At 40.5% G+C, this 26,192-nt stretch overlaps 1 protein-coding gene across 2 annotated transcripts in view; it reads right to left on the reverse strand.

The window, feature by feature from the left end:
* The window catches only part of LOC109037218 (transmembrane protein 222), a 53,431-nt gene that overhangs the window by 16,073 nt on the left and 11,166 nt on the right, over window positions 1-26,192 (reverse strand). Inside the window, exons 3-4 of one of the 2 annotated variants that reach the window (XM_019051779.2) lie at window positions 17,398-17,525; window positions 8,004-8,245 (exon numbers count right to left, since the gene is read on the reverse strand). In XM_019051779.2, coding sequence (XP_018907324.1) covers window positions 8,161-8,245; window positions 17,398-17,525 — 213 coding nt within the window. In that variant the 3' untranslated portion in view covers window positions 8,004-8,160. Of the gene's footprint in view, window positions 1-8,003; window positions 8,246-17,397; window positions 17,526-26,192 lie in introns of those variants that run through there. The other variant, XM_072299916.1, reaches the window with a different exon arrangement.

Here is a 26,192-nt window from a genome sequence, read left to right on the forward strand (position 1 = left end):
TAACCTTGAATCTTCCTTTCAAGCTTCTGCCATCCTCAAGCCCACTTCTACCCCACACTCAACCACTATTATCAAGTTTTCACATGAAAGTAGACCCAAGACCCGAAGAAAAACCCAGGGAACTATCAGAGCCGCAGTCTTCCTCACAGTAAAAACTCACACTGCAGCCGTTCTCACGGTATGAATTCTTATCGCGATCCCTCTCACAGTAGGAACACAAACCCTTGTTTGTCTTGTGGAGGTTCCTATAATGGGCCTGTTGCAAACTTTTGCTAGAGCAAAAATAAGAGTTGTTTCTTGTAGATAATGCCTCAAAAATCACGATGAGCGCATCGGCAAAGTCTGAAATGCACTCCTAACTTCACAATCTGCGTAAGAAATTTGCGTTTTTTTAAGCTTCCCGCTTCAAAAACGATACTACGGCATAGGTGAACATTTTGTTAGAGGAGTCGCTCCATCGTCGGCGATATTCATCATGGCCGACGCTTGCACGCAGTTCCGCGCGTAATTCAAGGAGAGTTCAAGGTCAATCAATTCGGGCGTGGAAAATATGAACGTTAACACACCGATTGTTATCTGGTCCAATCCAGTTCAGGTGTTATCTCGTCCCATCAAACGTGTTTTGGCGGATTGGCGTCGGCTATGATGATTATTGCCGACGATGGAACGACTCCTCTTACAAAATGTTCACCTGTGCCGTAGTATCGTTTTTGAAGCGGGAAGCTCAAAAAATCGCAAATTTCTTACGCAGACTGTGAAGTTATGAGTGCATTTCAGACTTTGCCGATGCGCTCATCGTGATTTTTGAGGCATTATCTATAAGAAACAACTCTTAGTCTTGCTCTAGCAAAAGTTTGCAACAGGCCCATTGCAGTACATGTAAATTCAATAATGCTGTCTATAATTACTGTAAAAATTGAGGTTACATTGTCAGTACATGTAAGAAGAAAAAGTACTCTAAAGGAAGGTAAGTTAACGATAATACCAGAAAGAATTCTAATAATTCTAAAGTTCATGATTTTCGTCCTGAATCTGATACTTATTATCTGCAACATCAATTTAAATTAATCTCTCGTGGCAGTCCACCAATTTTGCTCGATGTCCTAAGAGACCGAGAGCCAGCACCGAATTATCCAACCGGAGAGTATATGAATTTTCAAATACATTCTTAGATCGGGGCACGCGAATGTAGCTAGGATCGGGCAGTCTGGCTGGTCATAGCCGATGGGTTCAAAATTTGAGACCCATCAAATTTCCGAAAAATTGCGTAAAATTTAACCGGTAAGTATTATGGTTGATTTTAGTCTCATATTGTAGGGGTGACTTCACTGATTAGATATCACCTTGCCAGACTGCCAAACCCCGATGGAAAGGGGTTGCCAGACCGCCAGAAAGTTGCTAAAATCGACCTTTTCTGCCTCACGTGAATGCACAATAGTCCATAGCCAACCTATCCCAAAATAGGGGTTTACCTTCCAAAGTCTTGAAAAAACTCTCTGGCATATGTATCCTATATGTTTTTTAGCGCTAAGTTCGAATCTGAACCTTGCTACCTTCGATTTTTGCCGCTAAAGCCGCCATCTCGAAAAAACGTTGCCAAACCTCTTTTTTTCCGAGAATCGGTAATAACTCATTCCCTGTGCGTCGGATGGCAAATAAAGTTATTTGCAAAGCGAAAGTGCGATAAATTTTGATTGTGAAACATGGATCAAAGTTTTGATGCAATGCATGTATCGTCCACCAGAGCGCGCTGAGAACAGCGGGAAATTTGAAAAATTGCAATTTTTGGCGATTTTCTTAAAAACCTTCTTTATGGGCGATTTTTCGGCAAAAATTGTCAGAGCAATAAATGAAGTCAGCAAAAAATGCTACAAGGGAGACTCTCAATTTTTGGACTGATGACTGTTTATACAGACGTTAGGAGCGCTTGAAATCGGAGACTCTAACGGCCGAAATCGTTGGCAACGCTGGATCACGGTTCTGTCATGTCATAAGGATTGCAATATGGTTTCATAACGTTTATTTTAGATTTGAGGCATTGAATCTCGCTATGAACATTAATGTTAGAGATTTCAATGCACCCAGTATGTCATCACTTTCTAGATCCCTACTCTGCCCCTTCCAGCAGGTCTCGCGAAATTATGATGGAGCACTTTCCTTTCAGTGTCTAAATTTTTTCGAACCCAGGGGGGAAAAACAGTTAAAGTCGCCTAAACGATCATTTCAGCATTATTTTTAGGGATGCGAATTGTTAGTCGAACCAACTTTAATACCTGGGGTTCCAAACTTTGCGGACAGGGTCTCAAGAACCTGAATGAAGTTGGGAGGGCGGAGTCCAGGATAGGGTTATCGTCAGGGTTTTGAATATTTCAGATACCTGCCCTGTCAATGCTTTTTACTTATTTTCCTTGAAAGGAATCTTCCCTTACGGTACTTTCACAGATCTCACAGCAACACAAATACAAAGCTAAAATAAATAAAAATACACGGGATGTTTTGGTGTCTTGCGACACCATTATCAACCGCTAAGAAGTACAAAAATTAAAAATAAATTAAAATCAAAAGAAACCAGCACGGCGTTACATGGTGATGGTCAACAAGGTGAGATCAGTACCATGAACATGTAACGCCGTGCTGGTTTCTTTTGATTTCAATTTCTATTATACTTTTGCACTTTTCAGCGATTGATAATGGTGTCGTGAGACACCGCAATGTCCGGTGTATTTTTAAGTATTTTAGCCTTGTTTCCTCTGTGTCCTTGTTTTCTTTCTGCTATTTCCGTTTTGGGCTGCCCGTGTACCTATGTCTGTGTTCCAGATATACAAATAGGTGCACCGAATAAGGCCGTTTTCCTATACTCAGCAGTCAACTGTCGCATAATCGGTTTGGCAGCAGCATTTGAGATTTGCAGGAAGTTTTTTTATTAGCTCCTCCGGTTCAGGCTTCTCTCCCACTATCAGTGACAAGTAATTATTTGTTGGCAGCCAGACTTACTTCATCAGACGTGGTTCCATGCCCTGCCATGCTTAAACTTGCTGGTTCGTCCTAAAAGAGTGTTTTTGGGTGGCCTCGGAGGAGCAAGGCAACGAGTCAAATTTTGGAATGCCGTTTTCACAAAGCTTCATGCCATCATTATTCAGCAAAGTTTCTTCAGAGTTTTTAAAGCCCTACAGAGCAAAAGCTGCACACGTGTGCACTTAAGGATGCACAGTTTTATTTGAATATTTATGGATTCCGGCTAAAATCCACGCGGGAGGATTTTTCACCTGAAGAAAATAGAAGGATTTGGCGATTCAGAGGTCGGACAAATAGATTCTAAAGACGTCGATGATAATCCTTTTTCGGGGACGGGCTCTTCCCTACCAGCTCCAATGATAAAGTTTCCTGCGTCCCTGCCAACTTTGGAACCCCAAGCTCAAGCTTGAAGTGCTCACGCCAAAATGCCGAGTTTTTAATAATTTCATTAGCAACGAGATTAATTGTACTGATAACTTCAAGCATGCGTAGCTAATCATGTGTTGATTTATTTTTAAATGTCGGATATGCCACTCCCGTGAAGAAAATAATTCCAAAAAACATTCTTACTAATAATGCTGAAATGATCGTTTAGGCGACTTTAACTGTTTTTCCCCCCTGGGTTCGAAAAAATTTAGACACTGAAAGGAAAGTGCTCCATCATAATTTCGCGAGACCTGCTGGAAGGGGCAGAGTAGGGATCTAGAAAGTGATGACATACTGGGTGCATTGAAATCTCTAACATTAATGTTCATAGCGAGATTCAATGCCTCAAAGCTAAAATAAACGTTATGAAACCATATTGCAATCCTTATGACATGACAGAACCGTGATCCAGCGTTGCCAACGATTTCGGCCGTTAGAGTCTCCGATTTCAAGCGCTCCTAACGTCTGTATAAACAGTCATCAGTCCAAAAATTGAGAGTCTCCCTTGTAGCATTTTTTGCTGACTTCATTTATTGCTCTGACAATTTTTGCCGAAAAATCGCCCATAAAGAAGGTTTTTAAGAAAATCGCCAAAAATTGCAATTTTTCAAATTTCCCGCTGTTCTCAGCGCGCTCTGGTGGACGATACATGCATTGCATCAAAACTTTGATCCATGTTTCACAATCAAAATTTATCGCACTTTCGCTTTGCAAATAACTTTATTTGCCGTCCGACGCACAGGGAATGAGTTATTACCGATTCTCGGAAAAAAAGAGGTTTGGCAACGTTTTTTCGAGATGGCGGCTTTAGCGGCAAAAATCGAAGGTAGCAAGGTTCAGATTCGAACTTAGCGCTAAAAAACATATAGGATACATATGCCAGAGAGTTTTTTCAAGACTTTGGAAGGTAAACCCCTATTTTGGGATAGGTTGGCTATGGACTATTGTGCATTCACGTGAGGCAGAAAAGGTCGATTTTAGCAACTTTCTGGCGGTCTGGCAACCCTTTTCCATCGGGGTTTGGCAGTCTGGCAAGGTGATACCTAATCAGGGAAGTCACCCCTACAATATGAGACTAAAATCAACCATAATACTTTCCGGTTAGTGACAACACAGCCTTAGCTATTGTCTTTAGGTTCAAACACTTTTTCAAGTACATTAACAGTCGTTTATTCACCCTCATCACGGATAGTGAACCATTATCACATATTTTTGCTCCTAATTCATTATTGCCAAAGTTTACTTTGTCTCGATGCTCAAATTATGCCAGTTATCTCACTAACTTTACCTATAATGTCAAATATAGACCCTCAAAACAGAATGCCAACGCTGATTACCTCTCTAGAAGTGTCAATGGCGACTATGATCCTACAGATGATTTTCCAGACCACTTCCATTCTTTTGTATCGGCGCAAATTGATCAATTGCCCCTCAGCTCAGACGCTATTGCTTTTGAAACCCGACAAGATCCAGAGTTGTCTACACTCTTTCAAGCTCTTGAACACGGTAAAGACCTCAAAACTCTTGGGTTCAAAGGAAATCAGCTAGAATACTCTTTTGTTCAAGGATGCTTGATGCTCGGACATAGGGTCGTCATCCCTCAAAAATTTCGTCAGATATTATTGGATTAACTGCATCTTGCCCACTTGGGAATCAGGGTCGTCATCCCTCAAAAATTTCGCCAGAAATTATTGGATGAACTGCATCTCGCCCACTTGGGAATCACCAAAATGAAAGGCATTGCCCGCTCCATCATTTACTGGCCTAACATCAACAAAGGCATTGAAAGTGTCGCAAAATCTTGTATTCCTTGTCTCGAAAATTCAAGAATGCCACCCAAATGTAATAATCATGTTTGGGAATATTTAAAAAAAACCTGGGAACGTTTTCATGCTGATTATGCAGGACCAATTTTTGGCAAACTTCTTCTGATTGTTGTTGACACATTTTCATCAAAATGGACAAAAATCTTCATCACAAGCTCTACGACTAGTGAAAAAACTTCTGAACTGTTGTTTGATTTCTTCGCAGAATTTGGAATTCCAGACATACTTATAATGGATAATGGTCCTCAAATCACATCCGCTGAGTTCAAATCGTTTCTTACAAATCAAGGAGTCAGATTTCATTGAAGAATAGCACCCTATCACCGAGCACAAACGGACAAGCAGAATGATAAATGCAATCAGTAAAACAGGCTCTCAGAGCTATGAATGCTACTCCGAAGACACTTCCGCTCTGCCTAGACAAATTTTTAATGCACTATCTTCGCGCTCCTCATCAGACCACTAAAGTTCCTCCATCATCCCTTTTCTTAGACAGCATCAGAAGAACTAAACTTGACATCATCTCACCGCTCTCTGAATCACACTTTAGTCCTTCAGAGGAAAATCTCGAAGAATTCTCCTCATCAAAAGACCTCAAGAATCCGTCTGTTACCAGTCAAGCCTCTCCAAAAGGACCTCGTTCTTTCCAATCTGGGGATACAGTTCTTTTTCGAACATATAATTCAAAAATCAAGTGGTTAAAGGGTGCAATCGCAGTTAAACTAGGCAAACTTCATTACTATGTTGATCATCAAGGCACTCAACATAAACGTCACATCAACGACTTCTACCTTTTCACTCCAAATCTACCTCCTCAGTGCAACCTTGTCGAATAAGATTTCTTGATGAAGTTTAAGTTGTAACGTAAGAATCTCCTGCCAAACAGCGCTCAAGCTTCAGTGGTGACTCTCCTCGCAAACAGTCTCCTCTACAAATCACCCAAAACCCAACATCAACAGAACTATCTACTCTACCAACAAACTCACGGACGTCTCAGAGTTCTTCTCAGCAACAAGGCACTCAAGCATATCAAGATTCCTCACAATCTCAAGGTACTTCAGAATCACAAAGAAGTCGAAGCTCTCCGCATGTTCAAAGTCAACCAAGTAATGATCGGTCTCTGCCCAAGCAACAATCTCCAAGCTCTCTACAACGGTCAAACAATGCTCCTATCACTCCAACCAGTCAAGCAAGACCTGTTAGTGTCAAATCTCCTGAAACATTTTTTACCCCCAGATGAAACCACAGTTGTCATTACTTTAGATGAATCCCCGCCTGAAACTACAAACCGTACCCCACTATCTGGTGTATCTTAACCCCCCTCAGTCGGTAGGGGAAGAGCAATAATTAGAAAATCTTTCAGACCATCTAAACCTCCAGATTGGTATTCTCCTTTTTAGTCTCTCACTGTCGATAACAATTATTAAATGGTAATGGCAATATATACCGATCTGTCTGTAATAATTCATTCTATTTAAATTTTACTGTTTAGGTTTTATGTTTGTTAGTATAGTATAGTATAGTATAGTATAGTAGCATAGAATTATGTTTGTAGTATTTTATGGTTGTTATTGTTTTATTTTATTGTTAGTTACTCTAACTCATCTTCTGCCCTGACAACTCTTGAAAATTGTAAATCCATTCTCCCTTTGAATATTTTTCTTGTAAATTTTATAACAGAGCTTAAATTTTTCCTGTATATACACCTATTAAAATCCCTTCGATTTTAAAATGGGCAGGGAAACTAGGTATTACATCAGTTGGTAGCATGTGTCAAGTAGTGCATATTGGCACTACTAGGTGTCACAGCCTGCAGGGCAACCTTGTAGTTGTGCTTATCAACACACCCCGTTTTTGCTCGCGCAAGCCTCATTCACTTTCTCTCTTTTCATCATCCTAAGTTTTTAGGATATAACAGCAAGTGCGTTCGAATCTCCTAGGTGTCCTGCCGCGCCCGCTGCAGAGAACAGAGGATTCTCATATCCCCTATTTTTACAAATAAAATGGTTTTCAGTTCATAACTTGCCGAAACATTGCGCTGGAAGTCTGAAACTTCGCACAGGCATTCTTCACGGCTCCAGAATTCGAAAAAAGCGTTTTCCCTAATAATAGCGGATGGCAGCGACCGCTATTGTTACATATAAGTCCTCAAAAATGGAACATCCGATGAAAATAGATGTCACTAACCTAAAGCGCATTTTCCCCTACCTAAGTGGTAACAATGTTGCCGATATCAGATATAATGGTGAGATGGATGATGACTTGTATGTGTACTGTGACACTAACTACGCAGAAGATGAGATTGATAGGCGCAGTACCATTGGTTTAGTAATCATGTTCAAAGGCGAGCCGGTTCTAAGGCAGCACTGTCGCCTAGCTGTCCAGGGATGTCGGAGTGGCATCTCCCGATGCACGTTGCTATCACGTCCTTCGTCTACTGAGTATCTTATCTCGTGTTCAACCCTCTGCTCCCTTCAAGGGAAGACCCTAACAGTGTTAATGACGTCTCAGAATTACAATAGCTGTTGCAAAAGAGGCTTGATCCTTTGACAAAGATTGCAATTAAGCAGCTTCATATTTAACAGAACTGGACTAATTCAAAATTTAGAGTCTAGCTTTAAAAGATTTAACTTTAAACCATACTCAACACATAAATAAATCAAAGTTTCATCTAATGCATGTGCGCAAAAGCTGATGGCAGTTGATAGTGACATACTCAAAATCAGCCGTAAAGAATAATGCTGAGTTTCCAACTTATTATTCCAATGGAATCCACTTTCATGATCTTGAGTCTACAAATTATGTACCTACTCGATTTCACATTGAAATAATACTGAGTAATGCTCCGCTGTTCAAAATACCAAGGCAGTGCGTGGTACAGTCAGTAAAAAAATTAGAGCCACTGTTGTACAACTATCACTAAACATATGCTGTAAATGACGGTCGCTGGAAGGTATGTTTTCAGGAATCCAGCAGCTCTGCATTAAACCAAAATTATAAATTATTAGAAAAATGATGAAACTGAAAGAGCTCGCTGCAAGAGCTTTCTTTATAAAAGAAATTATATTAGGGCTAAATACAATAAAATAAATTCCTATCAGCAAACATTCTGTCATGTTATTGAATAGTGCAGTAAATGCAAAATGAAGTTTTGAGAAGAAGAGCTTAATAGCCTTGGAGCTGGAGCGAAGAATATGTCGAAGAGAGAAATATTGAATAGAGACTAAAATATAAAATTTACAATACATACCAGAAAAACCAGCGGCGCTCCGCTTCGCTACGCGCAGGTTTTTGGGCGGCCTTTGCCCCCCCCTCCCCCCAGGCCTCATCAGTGATCACCCCCTGGCCTGACTCGGGCCAGGGCTGACCTTCCTCGCCCCCGCCATTTTTAAACGGCTCAGCCGATTTACCTCAAATTCAGCACCAAATCAGTCCTAACAAAGAACTCCCAACCATGAGAATTTCAGCTCAAAATATTCATTTTATCGAGTGGACAAGATTTGACCACCCACCACTTTCGAGCCCCACCCCTGAAAAGCTATTGCTTCAAATTTCAAATTATATTCGCACAATAGTAGCTCTAATGAGGCTCTATAAAATGCAAAAGATTTGGTTAAAATATCTTGCAACGTAAAAGATATAACTTGCAAATCGAAAATAAAACAGCACTTAAATATATTAAATTGATAAATGTAAAGAAAATATATCTAAAGTAATTTGGGGGTAATAGGCCGTATGCAATAAAAATCCCACGTAACTTTTCGCGTAGAATCCAAATACTCTTTCCATCTGAAATTTTTGACTTACGGCCCTCCAAAGCCCCAAAATTTTTCGGAGGTCGTGGCCCCTATAATTATAGATCAATAGGGATCACGTGGCACATCGATAAGAAGATAATGACCTCTTCCTTCAGAAGAATTTTAAATTTTGAAAATCGGATAATTTTAACACCTACAGTGTCCAATAAAAATTTGCCCAAAAAATGCCCCCAAGTATCTCGTAACTCCAAAAAATGGGAGTTTAGGGGAAAAAAGCACAGAACAAGAAGTTCTTATTTTCGGCCGTAGAGTTTAAATCCGAAGTCAAAACATGACCTTCCTATTTGAAATGCGTGAGAAACGGGGGCTGCCCCCGTTAACCCCCCTCCCATGGGGTTTTGGGGGGCTGACAATGTTTTCATGGAATTTTTTGGGGTGGATTTACACCAACTAGTTTTCATCCCGAAACTCAACTTTCGGCCGTTCCGAGAAAGAGATAGTGGACGGGTGCTCTGGAACACCTGATATACATTAGTGCTAGCCGTTATTGGCTCGCTTTGCGATACGTCACACTTAGCCGGAAAGGGCCCCTTGACCCCCGGTTCCTCCTTTCGAGATGATCTTTTATAGCCGCCTTCCATAGCTACAGTGAAAGTTCGTTAAACCAACGCTTATGGTGAACATCAGATTAAGTCGATATTTTCTTCGGTCCCGGGAAGCTTCCTTAAGGAACAATGTTAAAAAACAGCGCTTAAGTCGAATTAAAGATTTTTCTTGCCGGGTGAAAAGCCAGAAAATTTTTTCGAGAAAACGGAAAATTTTCGGGTTTTTACGAGGAAAAAGGCGAAAAATTAGCAACACTGACGAAAGAAAAGTAAAAAAGATAATGTTTTCGTGGCTATGTACTTTTATACATGAAGGCGGTGTAGAAGTGACAAATGTTGCTTGATGGGTTTGAAAATTGCCACATTTGGTAGTTTTTCTTCTTCTTTTTTTTTCAAGTTTGGCTCACTTCACTCTTTCTTGAGATTTGATTAAATGTAAAAAAGTTAAAAAAGATAAATAAGGAATTTTAAAAACTTCAAAAAAATTCAAGAAGCGCAAGAAGAATTTACTAGAAGAATTAGGCATTTTTAAGGGTTTTCACTTCAAAAAATGGCAACGTCGCACATCGGCAGCCAAAGGTGAAAAAACGGCTCGTGTTGGACACTTTACTGCTATGTGTAATTATTTCAACGTAAATGAAACGTAAGGGACCCCTAGTTCACGAATGATTCAGTGATAAGATGCATTCACATCGACTGACTCTGACTCTCATTTAGGCTGGTTTTTGTTCAGATTCCGTCGATTCCATGATCGTGGTAAAATAAAAACCAAATTTTTGTGTCTATCAAAAACTGCTAAAACCGCGCAAGTGCCCTTTAAAGCCAAGTAAACCCAGAAAACTACACATCATTAGAAAGCTATATTTAAGAGGAATATTTTAAAAAAAAGTTCATTGAGATCGGTTGAGATGCAGCACGAAAATGAATTGTTGAAGGTTTCCACTTTAAAAATGGGAGCGTCGCAACCCGGCGCTTCTAAGCAAAACAGCGACAAGTTCTGGGCGTCTCGAAAGATACTGTATCACCCCAAGTGTTCAAAATTCGAAAATGCCTTGAGGCATTTTTGCCGTTTTTTCACACTCCTCTTTCTACATTTTTCACGCTAATTGCAAGTTAAGCGGAGAAACGAATAAGTCGAATAGCCGCTAATGTCGAAATTTTCATTGGTCCCTCGACAATTCGACATGACGAACTTTTACTGTATAAACCTATGAGAGGACAATGTCTTCGTCTTTTTTTTCATCGAATCACACGAAAATCGATGGAGCAGGAGCCGAGAAAGAAATTAGAGGCATGATCACCATCCTGGGTTTTGGAATTTTGAAAATTTTTCAGAAAATTCACGTTCCCCATCAAGGAATACCTCCCCTTACCAAGTTTCACAAAAATCGATCGAACAGGAGCCAACACAATATTTTACACCACGGCCGCCATCTTAGATTTTGAAATTTTGAAAATTCGGGTTTCCCATCGAAAAATACCCGCTGCCATAGAGTTTCACAAAAATCGATCACTAAGGGGCTGACACAGCATCTTCGGCCAGGGCAGCCATCTTGAATTTTATAATTTTGTAAATCTGACAATAAATTTGAGTTTCAATCGAAAAATGTCCTCCAAAACGGAGTTTCACAAAAATCGATTGAGCAGGGGACGAGATGGCATTTAAGACCACGGCCGCCATCTTGGATTTTGGAATTTTGAAAATCTGGGATAATAAAGGAGAAAGAAAAAAGAGGAAAAATCAAAGAAGCATACGATCAGTGAGGTGAATGACTTATAGGATGGAACATAAACATACAGTTAAAAATGGAAGACAGTCTTGAGGAGATACTTAGGTGCAGGCAGGCTACCAATAAGTACGTGACGGGAGTAAAGGGATGGAAAAGTTTGCGAGGGAGGCACACAGTTGGAAAATCGAACGCGATGGAGGCAGGAAACACAGGACACGAGGTGGCGTTGCTGTGACGTCACGCGACGCGATTCAACCTCTTCAGTGCGGTGCACTTAGACAACCTCGTATTTCCAATGCATTACTTTACGGAGAAACAACTTTTCGCTCTTGCGGGCGTTCTGAACAACTTCTCACTGAGGCTATATGTTTTTCTACTCTTTTCGACCATATCAAGGCGTAAGCAAAGTTTAAGGAAACTCGCTTCCGCCAATTTTTTTTAGGGGGGCAGAGTGAGCCAGTGCGGCAGCTTTCTAAAGAGTTATAATAAATATATGTATGTATTTCCACCTCAAAAAGATTTTCCGATTTGTGATTTGTTAAATCTCTTATGTTGCAAGATATTTTTGATGGATTGATTAGATTATTTTACCAAATCTTTTTGCATTTTATAAAGCCTCTTCAGAGCTACTATTCTGCCAAAATAAAATTGAAAGAGGCAATAAAGTTTGAAGGATGGAGTTCGAAAGTGGGGGGAGGTCAAATCTTATCCACTTGATAACTCAAGTTGAAATGAATATTTTGACCTGAAATTTTTATGGACTTTTTTTTTTATTTTCCTAGAACTGGTTTGTTATTGAATTCGTTATAAGTTTTTTTCTGTGCTATAAGGGATTGATGCAGTTTTGTGTGAAACAACCGCAATTTCGCTACTATCCCAAGGTTACTTAGAAGAAAAATTATACAGGGTGATCCAAAAGTCCCTTCCACGCCCTCTAACTTTTCACCTAATTGAGGTACAGATTTGAAACTTGGGGGATGTTCCTAGGTCAAAGGAAGCTACTTTTTGGCCCCCCTAAAATTTTCAGGGCCCCCCTCCTTGGGAGGGGGGGGGCAACGGACCCCAACTTTTAATTTTCAAATGGGAAGACCCCCTTTGTGATAGCTCGTTCGAAAGAACATAAAAAGAGAAAACTTTTCGCACAAACCCGATGTCAATGTCTCAAACCGTTTCAAAATGGCGGCCGGTTAAAGTTCAAAAAGACCGAAAATTCACACCGTTTATTTGTCAAAAGATTTGCGCGAAAATCGATATGTGGGGGTATTTTGACACGAGAAAAACGAATTTGACGTTAGATTTTCAAAATAACCGAAATTTCCAAAATGACCGCCGGTTAAAGTTCAAAATGACCAAAAATTGATTTTTTTAGAAATCTAAGTTCAAATGTGTTAATCTTATGCCAAAATACTCTCAAATTCCAAATTTTAGGCAAATCCGTCAGCAAAAAACCGAGGTGACGATTTTCGGCCATTTTAAACTTTAACCGGCGGTCATTTTGGAAATTTCGGTTATTTTGAAAATCTAACGTCGAATTCGTTTTTCTTGTGTCAAAATACCCCCACATACCGATTTTCGCGCAAATTCATTGACAAATAACCGGTGTGAATTTTCGGTCATTTTGAACTCTAACCGGCCGCCATTTTGAAACGGTTTGAGATACTGACTTCGAGTTTGCGCGAAAAGTTTTCTCTTTTTATATTCTTTCGAACGAGCTATCACAAAGGGGGTCTTCCCATTTGAAAATTAAAAGTTGGGGTCCGTTGCCCCCCTCCCTTCCCAAGGAGGGGGGGGGGACCTGAAAATTTTAGGGGGGCCAAAAAGTAGCTCCCTTTGACCTAGGAACATCCCCCAAGTTTCAAATCTTTACCTCAATTAGGTGAAAAGTAAGAGGGCGTGGAAGGGACTTTTGGATCACCCTGTATATATTTCCAGTGATGCAGAAAAGGTGGAAAAAGTTTTACCTTTATTCCTTCATGCCAATGATCATTTCGCGCCAAAGCGCATCATCAGGGTGTAGATACCGTAATCATACCGAGTAGAGGAAATGCACGTCACAAACATAAAAATTTGTTAACATTTTTAAAAAATGTTTTCGTACAATACACGTAAAAGGTATCCCGTAAAACACTTATTATAACAAACATAATGAATAACGAACGAATCGAAAACTGAGATTCCGCAAACGCGCTCTAAGTTAACACCAATATCACGCGTTCGCGGAATCTCGGTTATCGATTTGTTCGTTCTTCATTGTTTGTTAAAATAAGTGTTATATGGGATACCTTTTACGCGTACTGTACGAAAAAAGTTTTTAAAAACTTTGACAAAGAGGTTGTTCCAAAAACGCCGATTTTGGCCCCCCCCTGGATTCGGCCCAAACTTTGCTCAGATGTTGTACTAAGTGTCCCCGACGCTTGGGCAAAATTTCAGCCCCCTCGGATAATTAGGGGGGAGGGGGCAGGGGGGCAAAGTTGCAATTTTTTTAAAACTTTAAAAATCGATATCTCGCGAACGGTTTGAGTGTAAGTGTTGCGGTTTGCGCTAAAAAACGTTAAAAAATATTCTCTACAAGAATATTAATGCTGTTTGCAAGGTTGCGTAATTTATCGCGGTCATAAATCGATTTTTTCGATTTTGAAGGTTCGACTTTTTTTCGTTTTTCGTCTCTCCTCTCCAGGCGATCGTTGCTACGTGAATGAAAACCGGTTGAGGTGATTCTCCATGAAATTTTGCATCTGCTACACTTTGTTTGACCTTGGAGAAACGATTCGTTCGTGAGTTATAGCGATTTTTCTGCGCGTTACCGGTTACGCGCGGGCGGCATATCGGCGGCGCTCCATCCCGCACGGGCGAGGCAGAGGTTGTTTCACCGCTAGGGCCTTATATTCATGCTGTAGGCTGTAATTATCGATATTTTCTCCTCCCCCCACCCTTCCCCTCCAATAAATATTGTTTTAATACTTCGTTATACAGGGTGTCCCAGACCATCCGTAACAGGTCTTTTTCTCGGTTGGTTTAGGTGATACGAAGTGGGGGACCGCGGGGTTATGTAGGGAGTTGACCCCAAGGAATCCGAATTTCACGGTCCCGAAACCTCCCATGCCCCCACTTGGGAGGTAGGTGCTCCCCTTGGGGTCATGATCCCAAAAGTCGGGAGACATTGTGCCTCCCCCTTTTACGCCCCGAGGGTGGCTAGGGGGGCCTCGGGACCATAAAAATCGGATTCCCTGGGGTCGATTACCCGGGAAATCATCTTTTTCCGGAGAATCTACGTCAATTTTTGACCAAAGGGAAATTATGGAGGAGGCCGATGTCCCCGTTTTGAAGAGATCATTTTTGGGCGCAAATTGACGTAGACCCTCCGGAAAAAGATGATTTTCCAGGTAATCGACCCCAGAGAATCCGATTTTTATGGTCCCGAGGCCCCCCTAGCCACCCTCGGGGCGTAAAAGGGGGAGGCACAATGTCTCCCGACTTTTGGGATCATGACCCCAAGGGGGGCACCTACCTCCCAAGGGGGGGCATGGGGGGTTTCGGGACCGTGAAATTCGGATTCCTTGGGGTCAATTCCCTACATAACCCCGCGGTCCCCCACTTCGTACTACCTAAACCAACCGAGAAAAAGACCTGTTACGGATGGTCTGGGACACCCTGTATAACGAAGTATTAAAACAATATTTATTGGAGGGGAAGGGTGGGGGGAGGAGAAAATATCGATAATTACAGCCTACAGCATGAATATAAGGCCCTAGCGGTGAAACAACCTCTGCCTCGCCCGTGCGGGATGGAGCGCCGCCGATATGCCGCCCGCGCGTAACCGGTAACGCGCAGAAAAATCGCTATAACTCACGAACGAATCGTTTCCCCAAGGTCAAACAAAGTGTAGCAGATGCAGAATTTCATGGAGAATCACCTCAACCGGTTTTCATTCACGTAGCAACGATCGCCTGGAGAGGAGAGACGAAAAACGAAAAAAAGTCGAACCTTCAAAATCGAAAAAATCGATTTATGACCGCGATAAATTACGCAACCTTGCAAACAGCATTAATATTCTTGTAGAGAATATTTTTTAACGTTTTTTAGCGCAAACCGCAACACTTACACTCAAACCGTTCGCGAGATATCGATTTTTAAAGTTTTAAAAAAATTGCAACTTTGCCCCCCTGCCCCCTCCCCCCTAATTATCCGAGGGGGCTGAAATTTTGCCCAAGCGTCGGGGACACTTAGTGCAACATCTGAGCAAAGTTTGGGCCGAATCCAGGGGGGGGCCAAAATCGGCGTTTTTGGAACAACCTCTTTTTATGTTTGTGACGTGCGTTTCCTCAACGCAATATGATTGCGGTATCTAAGCCTTGATGATGCACTTAGGCGCGAAATGATCATTGGCATTAAGGAATAAAGGTAAAAATTTTTCCACTTTTTTTGCTCTCACTGGCAATAAACAAGGTGTCCCAAAAGTCCGTACCCCGCCTCGTAACTTTTGAACGGTTAAAGATAATAAAACGAAACTTTGGGAATGTTTCTATCTTAAAAAGGACCATCTTTTGGGGGGTAAATATTTGTGTCCCCCCTCAGGGGGGGACACAAATTTGGCCCATTTCGCGAGAATATCGTATGACTTTTAAAATGACGTATTTGGGGGCCCGAAACCCCCCTTAAATTAGTTTGAAGCAATTTCTGTGATTTTTACTTGAAAGTGCTTACAACTTGGTAAATTCTCCCGTTTTATTTTTTCTTTGCGATAATTTGAACCGGAGATATGATTTTGTGAAAATAGGTCAAATTTGGCCTTTGACCTATCATAACTCGGTCAAAAATTAAGATATTGATTTGCAGTTTGCGCTAAAATTCTCAGTTTTTTATGTTCTTTTTAATGATGTATCACAAGATAGGGGTTACCATTTGAAAAAAAAAGTCGGCCCCCCCCCCCCCCACGAGGGGGGAAGGACAAAAATTTTGACCCTCGTAGAAGATGGTCCTCTTTAAGATAGAAACATTCCCAAAGTTTCGTTTTTCTATCTGTAACCGTTCAAAAGTTACGAGGGGGAGGTACGGACTTTTGGGACACCCTGTATATGATTTTTCTTCTAATTGACTCATAAGTGATGTAAAATGCAATCTTCCAATTATCCCAAGGTCTTGCTTTTACTCCCATGAGACTAATTTTGTGGTTTAGCTGAATCAGTCAGTTCATCTAAATTCAGGAAGTACAATAGCTATGTATTGGAATGCTTCTTTAAAGTTAATCCTTGAATGGTGTTTTCCAAGTCTACTGTTTGCCATAAGGAAGAATCGTAAGGGAAATATGCAGCAAATTTCAACATGGTGGCTTCTGAAAGAAATGTTGGCTGCGAGTGGTTTTCAGGATTTATTAATTTAAATCGATAACTCTTGGCGCCAATTTTGGCAGATTGTGCTGACCAGAGTCATAACAAATTAAAAATGCAAAAAACTCCCAATTTTTATGAAATAAATTTTACACTAGTATATTCTGAAGGAAGACTGGAGCTGGGACCCCGCACGTACGGCGTTGCCAGTGGCTGCATACTAGACTCAGAAGTACGGGACAAAACAATCTCAAGAAGTGACTTCATTGGCGCTCCACTATAAAGCAACTCTAGGGTGCTCTATGTTTAAATTAGATACAACGAATTTTGAAGAAAAAATTATTGCGAAAATTTGAGCATTACCTACTGCTTTGTTTGATAAAAGAACAGAATAATCATTTTTTCTGCTTTTCTAAGTTTCAGATTATAATCACTAATTAGATTTGCTTTTTTGGGATTTCAGGGAAAGCATCTTTTAGTAGGTCAGCTTATGATTGACGATGATCTTCTCTCAAGCTCTTGGTTATGAAACAGAACAGGACCAAACAACAGGTCCAGATTCAAAATACAGGTCTGCAACTGTCGGAATACATTAGTCACGTACCCAATGGAGTTAAAAAGCTCTTGACAACTAATTGCTGTATAGATTGGTGCCCCAGGTGAATACTTTTTTTTAATGACTGGTTTAGGGAAAATTGTACCATACATACCCGACAGACTTGCCATGCCATAAGATGAAAATGCCTACTTTAAACATATTCCAATTATTCTGCTTGTTGTATTCCATCAAACATAAAGCCGTCGCAACATGAGAATGGCAGTTATCACAAATTGTATGCTGAAAACAAAAATGATAATCATTGAACCAAGGATACACTCAGACCAATTTCAAAATCATGGGATATCTCAAATTCAGAGTCAGTACTGCTTTCAGATCAGACAGAAAATTGATAGCAAAGCAAATTGGAATAAAATGTTTCATGGAGTCTTTTTTTAAAAACACGTAGATGCCTGATCCTTTAGTGCTGACATTTACAAGCGACTCAATTCTGTTTTTTATCCTTACTTTCCCTCCGTACTAATGATTCCACTATATACTCTATTTCCAACTAGCGAAGAGCCCGTGACTAAAGTGACACGTCTAGATGCTCCGCAGTTAAATATACTTATTGATCATTACATCCATAGATTGCGTCAACAGGATTCACCATGTCAATAGACCGCGATCGTTTCCATCAACCCATCTCTCTTCTTCTTGTGCTTTTCTTTTCTGTTACTCCTTTTAGTGTATTTTCCGAAGGAAATACACTATTACATTCTCCCATGATGTCGGACCCAGACCTGAGACATTGTGAAGAGCACCGATCACGGGTCGTGGATCACGAAAATATATGCTATTCAAATTCATGTGTATATATATATGTATGGTTGGTTGGTAAATACATTTATTTGGTGCTTTAACATTGAAGCCATTAACACCGTAGATGAGGAGAGATCGTCAAAAAAACATAATTTAAATATTTAAGAAGTAGGAGTCACAAAAAGGGTAGTAGAAAATTAAAATTTAGGACAAGGAAAGAATGCATTAAATTTGGAGATGGACAAGGAAAGAAAACATTAAATTTGATATATGTATGTATGTATGTATGTATGTATGTATGTATGTATTTCCGCCTTTTGAAGATTTTTCGATTTTTGAGTGGTTATATCTTTCTTACGTTGAAAGATATTTTGACCAATTTTTTTGCATTTTGTAGAGACTCATTAGGACTACTATTCTGCGAAAAAAAATTGAAATTTGAGGCAATAGATTTTGAGGGGTGGGGCTCGAAAGTGGGGGGAGGTGAAATCTTGTCCACTCGATAACTCGAGCGAAAATGAATATTTTGAGCTGAAATTTTTATAGGTGGTAGTTCTCCCCTAGGACTGGTTTGGTATTGAATTTGAGCTAAATCGGCCGAGCCGTTTAAGAATGGCGAGCTTTGAAAGTTTTAGGCGAGGGGTGCGCGGCATGAGGGGAGCCGACCGGAGCAGGGCCGCACAGTGGGTCGGGGGAGAAAGTTTTTGGACAAGCTGATCGTCGCACAGTGGGTCAGGGGGAAGAAGTTTTTGGACAAACTTTTCGTCGCACAGTGGGTCAAGGGAAGGAAGATGCTGGATAAATTGTTCGTCGCACAGTGGGTCAGGTTAAATGATCTGTTCTTGAACAAAATCTCACCATTTAACCGTCATAACTTTTCGCAGCGCGTTCGCTGGCAACGTACGCAACTACTATTTTGTGCTATTGCTTTCCGGGTGACTGCCGGTGGGTATGTTGCTGCCGGACCGCCTCCACGTAGGCAATTTCTCGTACATTGTCCGTCCACAACCTGGTCAATCAGCACAGTAATGGGAATCCCGCTCGCCGCACACTCTCGCGACAACGTGCGCAACTTCTTGCTCACAACGTGCTCACCTGCTCACAACTCAACTTCTGTTTCAATTCTTAATTCATTCCCTTACAGATTGATCCCCCCCCCCCTTCGGAAAATACACTCTTCCCGCGGTGGACGCGCGGGTCGCTTAAGAAGACAGAACAACTGGAATGGACACTCAAAGTAAAAAGCGCGCGCGAAGCGCGCGTCCTGGGGGGGCTTGGGGGGGCGAAGCCCCCCCAAAAAACCGGCGCGGAGCGAAGCGGAGCGCCGGTTTTTTCTCTCTTATTTTTCCTCAAAGACACTATTCTTTTTCTAAAAAGATACAACTGTTGGGTCTTATTGTCGCCAACCTACATAAACCTTTATGAATGTTTTCAGAGTCTAAATCTCTTTCCTTCCTCTTCTTCCTCCTTTCTCTCTTCTTCCTTTCTTCTAAAATCTAAATTTTCCTTCATCCTATTCGTCCTCTTCTGCATTCTTCACTTGTCTTTGTCTTCTTGTTCTTACTATTTTCTATTTCTATTCCTTACATTTTTCATCTTCTTTCTCTCTCTCTCTTTCCTTCTTCTACCTCTACTTCTTCCTGCTTCTTTCCCTGTTCTTCGTAACGTTTCTCTTTTCTTCATTTCTTTTTTCATTGCATCTTTTTCTTCTTCCTCTTATTTTCTTAAGTTGAGAGAAGTTTTGAATTCAACTAGTCTATTTCCTCTCAAAGAATATTCCAAATCGAGAGCAAATGTTTTGGAAGTGTAAAAAGCCATTCAAAGGAGGAGTATCGTTTTGGGCCTTTTCCGGCCCCACCTGGATTTTGCTGAATGTTTCATATTTTCAAAGTACTAGTCCTAGGTAGACTTTAATCTAAATATTTTACTGAACGGAAGCCCATGCAAAGGTGCAACAACGCCTCGAACCCAGAATCTTGGCATCGAAAAATAGTTATTTTCGTCGACTTTTTCGACTGTTATCACTCTTCCAGCAGATGATTCCTATGTATTTTTTGCGTACATTCCGTTTCTGGCCTTTTAAAGGCCTCCAATAAATTTAGAGGGGCCTTATGGCCAATTGTTGCCATTTTTGCCCATTTTTAGGGGTTTTCCAATTTTACACACACAGAAATCAATTCAAACTAAAAACCGTATACGTTTTTGAAAAGAACGCAAAACAATGAATAAAAAATGTTCAGTACAACTTTTCTCTACGTTGCCAAATTTTCGATAAAAATCTTTCAAAGAGCCGAAAATGGCAAAAATTCGATTAATTGCCACGCTCAAGGTTCAAGAAAGTGGGGTACAACTATTATATCGACGTACGTAACAGCTCTTACATATATATACAACATATCAAAAAATTATAGTTGTACCTGGATTCCCACGATGTGAAAATTGACTGGGATGTCGATTTCAGCGGCCTTTTTTTACTTGAAGGTAGCTCTTTTGAATGTTTTTTGACCTTAGTCACTCCCCCTGGGTATGTACTATCTGTATTTTTCACATCTGGCCATAAAAATGGCTTCCTGTGAATTTTAAAAGGCCTAACGGTCCACTGTTGCCAATTTTCACCAATTTTCAGGGTTTTTTTTCAAGTTTACGTGTGTGAAACTTAATTTAATCTAAAAACCGTGTGCAGTTTCGGAAAGAACGTAAAAAAAACACATGTGTAATGTGCTTTGTAACTTTTCCCTACTTTGCCAAATTTTCGAGAAAAATCGTCCTGAAGCGCCAAAAATGCCAAAAATTGGATTAATTATCACGTCGAAGGTTTTAGGAAGTGAATTATGACTTTCAGGTGGATCGTGGGACACTTTCCCCACGCAGTTTCTGTTGTTTAGTATCTATATTTTGCCTGTAACAGGCATCTTAAGAACCAAGGATTACCTCGAGGATACAGGAATAAAGAGGTGAACTGGAGTGAAGGATAAGGTAAAAGCACCTGGAGGATCCGTTTTGTCACGTTCACCTGAGCCATTACATGGATTGCATTTTGCAAAAAGGAACCACTAGCATTGCAATAATGTTAAGATTGTGCAACTTCATCTTTTGCAATACAATTGCGAAAATCGGAAAAATCGTCCTGAAGCGCCAAAAATGCCAAAAATTGGAATCCAGGAGGGGAGTCCAGGAAGTGAATTTTAAGTTTACTTTCACAACAAGTAACGTATCGAAAATGGAAAATTGCAATGCGTCTCACGGAACATGTGGATTGCATTTTGCAAAAAGGAACCACTAGCAATGCAATGTTGCTGAGATTGTGCAACTTCTTTTTGTCTTGGAGGAAAACCCCGATTTTCCATTAATAGTTTCTATTTTACTCGCTAAAAACTGTAAATTTAAGACAAAATTTACCATCTAAATTTCATTGTTTTTCACGATTTTCGCAATTGTATTGCAAAAGATGAAGTTGCACAATCTTAACATTATTGCAATGCTAGTGGTTCCTTTTTGCAAAATGCAATCCATGTAATGGCTCAGGTGAACGTGACAAAACGGATCCTCCAGGTGCTTTTACCTTATCCTTCACTCCAGTTCACCTCTTTATTCCTGTAACCTCGAGGTAATCCTTGGTTCTTAAGATGCCTGTTACAGGCAAAATATAGATACTAAACAACAGAAACTGCGTGGGGAAAGTGTCCCACGATCCACCTGAAAGTCATAATTCACTTCCTAGAACCTTCGACGTGATAATTGATCCAATTTTTGGCATTTTTGGCGCTTCAGGACGATTTTTCTCGAAAATTTGGCAAAGTAGGGAAAAGTTACAAAGCACATTACACATGTGTTTTTTTACGTTCTTTCCGAAACTGCACACGGTTTTTAGATTAAATTAAGTTTCACACACGTAAACTTGAAAAAAAACCCTGAAAATTGGTGAAAATTGGCAACAGTGGACCGTTAGGCCTTTTAAAATTCACAGGAAGCCATTTTTATGGCCAGATGTGAAAAATACAGATAGTACATACCCAGGGGGAGTGACTAAGGTCAAAAAACATTCAAAAGAGCTACCTTCAAGTAAAAAAAGGCCGCTGAAATCGACATCCCAGTCAATTTTCACATCGTGGGAATCCAGGTACAACTATAATTTTTTGATATGTTGTATATATAAGTGAGCGCTGTTACGTACGTCAATATAAAAGGTGTACCCCACTTTCTTGAACCTTAAGCGTGGCAATTAATCGAATTTTCGCCATTATTGGCTCTTTGAAACGATTTTTATCGAAAATTTGGCAACGCAGAGAAAAGTTGTACTGAACATTTTTTATTCATTGTTTTGCGTTCTTTTCAAAAACGTATACGGTTTTTAGTTTGAATTGATTTCTGCGTGTGTAAAATTGAAAAACCCCTAAAAATGGGCAAAAATGGCAACAATTGGCCATAAGGCCCTGTTAAATCGTCAGCTGATATTTTTCCAAACCTATTAATATAGAATAAACTCATAGTTGAAAGTTGAATGTGGTCATTGTTCCTTCCTTTAATTAAGTGATCCACATAATGGTGACCTACCGACGTGATACCTAACTAAAAAGTTCGTTGTGCACTGATAAAGATATGAAGTAGGCGCTCGCCGCCATATCCTAAAAAAATAAATAAGAAAGTACGCAGTAGACGCTCGTCACCGTACAGCCATTGTTCCGCATTGTGCAGAAGACGCTTGTCACCACACTTGCTGGAAATAAATAATTTACAGATAATAATCAGGTGCAGGTAACGCAGTAAGAAGATGGCGGCGGCCGCGGAAACATCGCGCATTTCGACCTCCCCGTCAAATCAGTTAATACGATCAGTAAATACCAACAAAGTCAATCATTTGGCAAAAAAATCGAAGAATAGTGCTCAAGTTGGTCCGGTAGTGAATAAAAATGACTGTCCGAAGTGTAATCTACGCGTAACAAGGGCGAGAACCTCCGCGGGACCTGGCTGTACTCGATGTGGCCAGTGGTTCCATTTTAACTGTATCGGGATTAAACCAAACAGTGCGGAAGCAAATAACAAAATCTGGGTCCGCCCCAAGTGCAGTGCCAAAGAAAGTTCAGCAGAAAACTCTCCAGTCAGGAATCCACCTCGAAAATCTAAGGTATTTTCTCAAACGGAATTTGAGGTTATGTCCAATACATCAAGTGATAAGGAGAACCATTGTAAATGCTGCGATAAGTGCAAAGGGAGAATTAACTTTCTGACCACTAGAGTAAACTGCCTTGAACAAGCTCTCAAGGAACTTAGCTCCTTAGTTAATACTGTGCAGTGTAAGATGGACTCCAAAGCTAACAAAGGTTCGGGCGTTACGACAACCACTTTTGCTGCCGCACTTGACAAAGCCAGGGCATCTACTCTCAACGGTTGTGAAATCGCGCTAGAACCGAAAAACGTAGCTGTAACCAGTAAACTACCCAGCACTGAGGACTCATCCAAATCTAAATCCTCCTCAGCAACACGGTCATCCGTCACTGCTGGAATCTCCCACCAAAAAGTTAGTAACTGCGTCAGCTCAAACAAGGTGAGTACACAAGGCTCAAACTCATCTAAGAACAGCGCTCGAATATCCAGTATAAACTATCCCAGTACGTCTGGCAGGTCTTTGACAAACGACAGTGCAACCTCTAGCCCTACCTCGAAACCGGCTCAAACTAGAAATGATCCATTGCCATTGACATCAAACGCACGTCCCAGAGCAGAGATGGACAACCCCGTTGCCAGCCTTTCAACTAGAAGAAGCCCCCCCTCCATCATCAGCATCCAGTCAATGTGAAACCAGGAACATTTCACCACAGACCTATTCCAGTCAGTGTTCAATCTCTAACATCGAAAGGAATGAACATTTGGGAAATGCACCAAAGAACGTACGGAATCTTCATCTGGACCTTTTCGCGGACAATCACGGACGGGGAATAGGAAGCTTAGTTAAGGACAGTCTAAATGTCAGCATCACCGAAGCAATCAAACCCGGCATGACCTTCAATCAGGTTATTATTGATATAGAGAAAAGTAAGTCCAATAATGTTGTAATCTGGGCAGGAGCGAATGACATTTTCAGAAACAGGGCAATGTACTTTGTGAGATCGCTCTTGGAACTCCTAGCAAGCTCAGAAAAGATGGTGTACCTAGTGAATATTCCAAGGAGATTTGACTTGGCGAGTGATCACTGGGTCAACTCTCTAATTTTTGACACTAACAAAACTCTATATGAATTAGGTAAAATCCACAAAAACTTAGTCGTGGTAAGGGCTGACGATATCAAATACAAATACTATAGTAAAGATCTATTGCATCTTAACCAAATTGGCAAACAAATAGTAGCCAGACGGTTAATTAAAAGAATAAGTATGTCAAACCAATTGGAAGGTGTCTCCATTAATTTAAACTAGATCGTACTGACGTAACTGCTCAACTAGTAGTTGATAATAGGGAAACTCAAAATGTAAAACTCTCGGTACCCGATAATGTTGACGGGTGCAACAACACAATGATTCTACTGAATGTGCAAAGTCTTTTCAGCGTATATCAAGAGCTACAAGTATTGTTACATAATGTTAAGCCCGTGTATTTCTGTATAACGGAGCACTGGCTCCCCAAAAATTGCAAAATTTTCTTTGAGAATTACAATATGCTAACATCCTATTACAGAGAGCCAGCCTCAAATGGGGGAACCTATGGCGGTGTTGCCATTTTTGTAAGAAGTGATATAGCTGAATTTTGTGAGGTAGTTAAAATTGATAATTTCTGCCAAGACAAAATCTTCGAAGCTGTTGCCATAAAAAATATAGTGGAAAAAATTACCATTCTAACTGTCTACAGATCAGATGGCAATGTACTGAATTTCACCGACAAACTAGACGAAATAATCGCAGGAATGTCAGGCAAAATTATTGTAGCTGGCGACTTTAATATTGACTTTTTAACAAACGAATGTAACAATCTAGAATCCTGTCTGTCATCACACAACCTTGTGAGGCATGTGCATGTACCCACTAGACAAAAAGCTTGTCTAGACAATGTATTAAGTAACGTGGAGTGTATTGAGACTAAGGTAGAAGATGAGGGTAAATACTCCGATCATAGCATGATTATCTTTAAGTTCAGATCAACGGACGGCAACATGGCCTCCGGAGTCCCTCCAATCAAGAGATCATTCAGTAGAAACAACACCTTAAAATTTCAATCTCTAGTAAAATCAGTGAGCTGGGCAGAAGTCTTCACCCAGCTCTCAGCAGGCAATGCCTTTAAGATCTTTCACGAAAAATTTTGCAGTTTGTTTAATCAAGCTTTCCCACTAATAAATAGAAAAGCAGTGAAGCATAGACAAAATTAATGGTATAATGAAGAAATTGATCTAGCTAGAACAGTGAAGCATGAGTTGTACATCCAAAGTAAAAATAACTTAGTCAAGAAAAGTGTGTACCTCGACTTTTTGCGGGAGTACAAAGCATTGATAGACAGGGCAAAAAGGGAGCACTTTGGCAAAGTGATTTACAATGCTTCGAATAAAGGAAAGGCATCGTGGAGATTAGTCAACGAAAATTTAGGAAAGGGGAGGCAAGTGAATACTATAAAAAGTATTGTTGACAAGGGAGTAGAAATAACTGAGGCGACCGGGATTGCAAAAGTGTTTAACAGTCATTTTGTCTCGGCCCCTGTTAATTTAGTTAAGTCTCTGTATACCTCCAGCGCCGCTATATCATCTCATGTTGATTTCGGAAAGTTACAGAGTAGACATACTTTCAAGTCTACCAATGAGAACGAAGTAGTGAAGGCAATCAACGATCTGTCTAGCTCAGGTTCCTCTGGGTTTGACGATATTAGCGTTATGACGATCAAGTCAGTGAGTAAGTACGTAGTACCTGTGCTTGTCTTTATCATAAACCTCATTCTTGCTACAGGGGAGTTCCCAGATATCCTCAAAATAGCAAAAGTCATTCCACTCCATAAGAAAGATGACAAGAAACATGTAAGCAACTATCGTCCGATCAGTATACTCTCAAACTTCGGCAAAATCATAGAAAAAATAATCTATTGGAGACTCTGGGAATTTCTCACGCTGCATAATCTCATAAGTAGCTCTCACCATGGGTTTGTCAAAGGGAGATCCACCTGCACAGC

This window comes from Bemisia tabaci, chromosome 1 (assembly GCF_918797505.1).
Source record: "Bemisia tabaci chromosome 1, PGI_BMITA_v3".
In the NCBI taxonomy this organism is placed as follows: Eukaryota; Metazoa; Arthropoda; class Insecta; order Hemiptera; family Aleyrodidae; genus Bemisia; species Bemisia tabaci.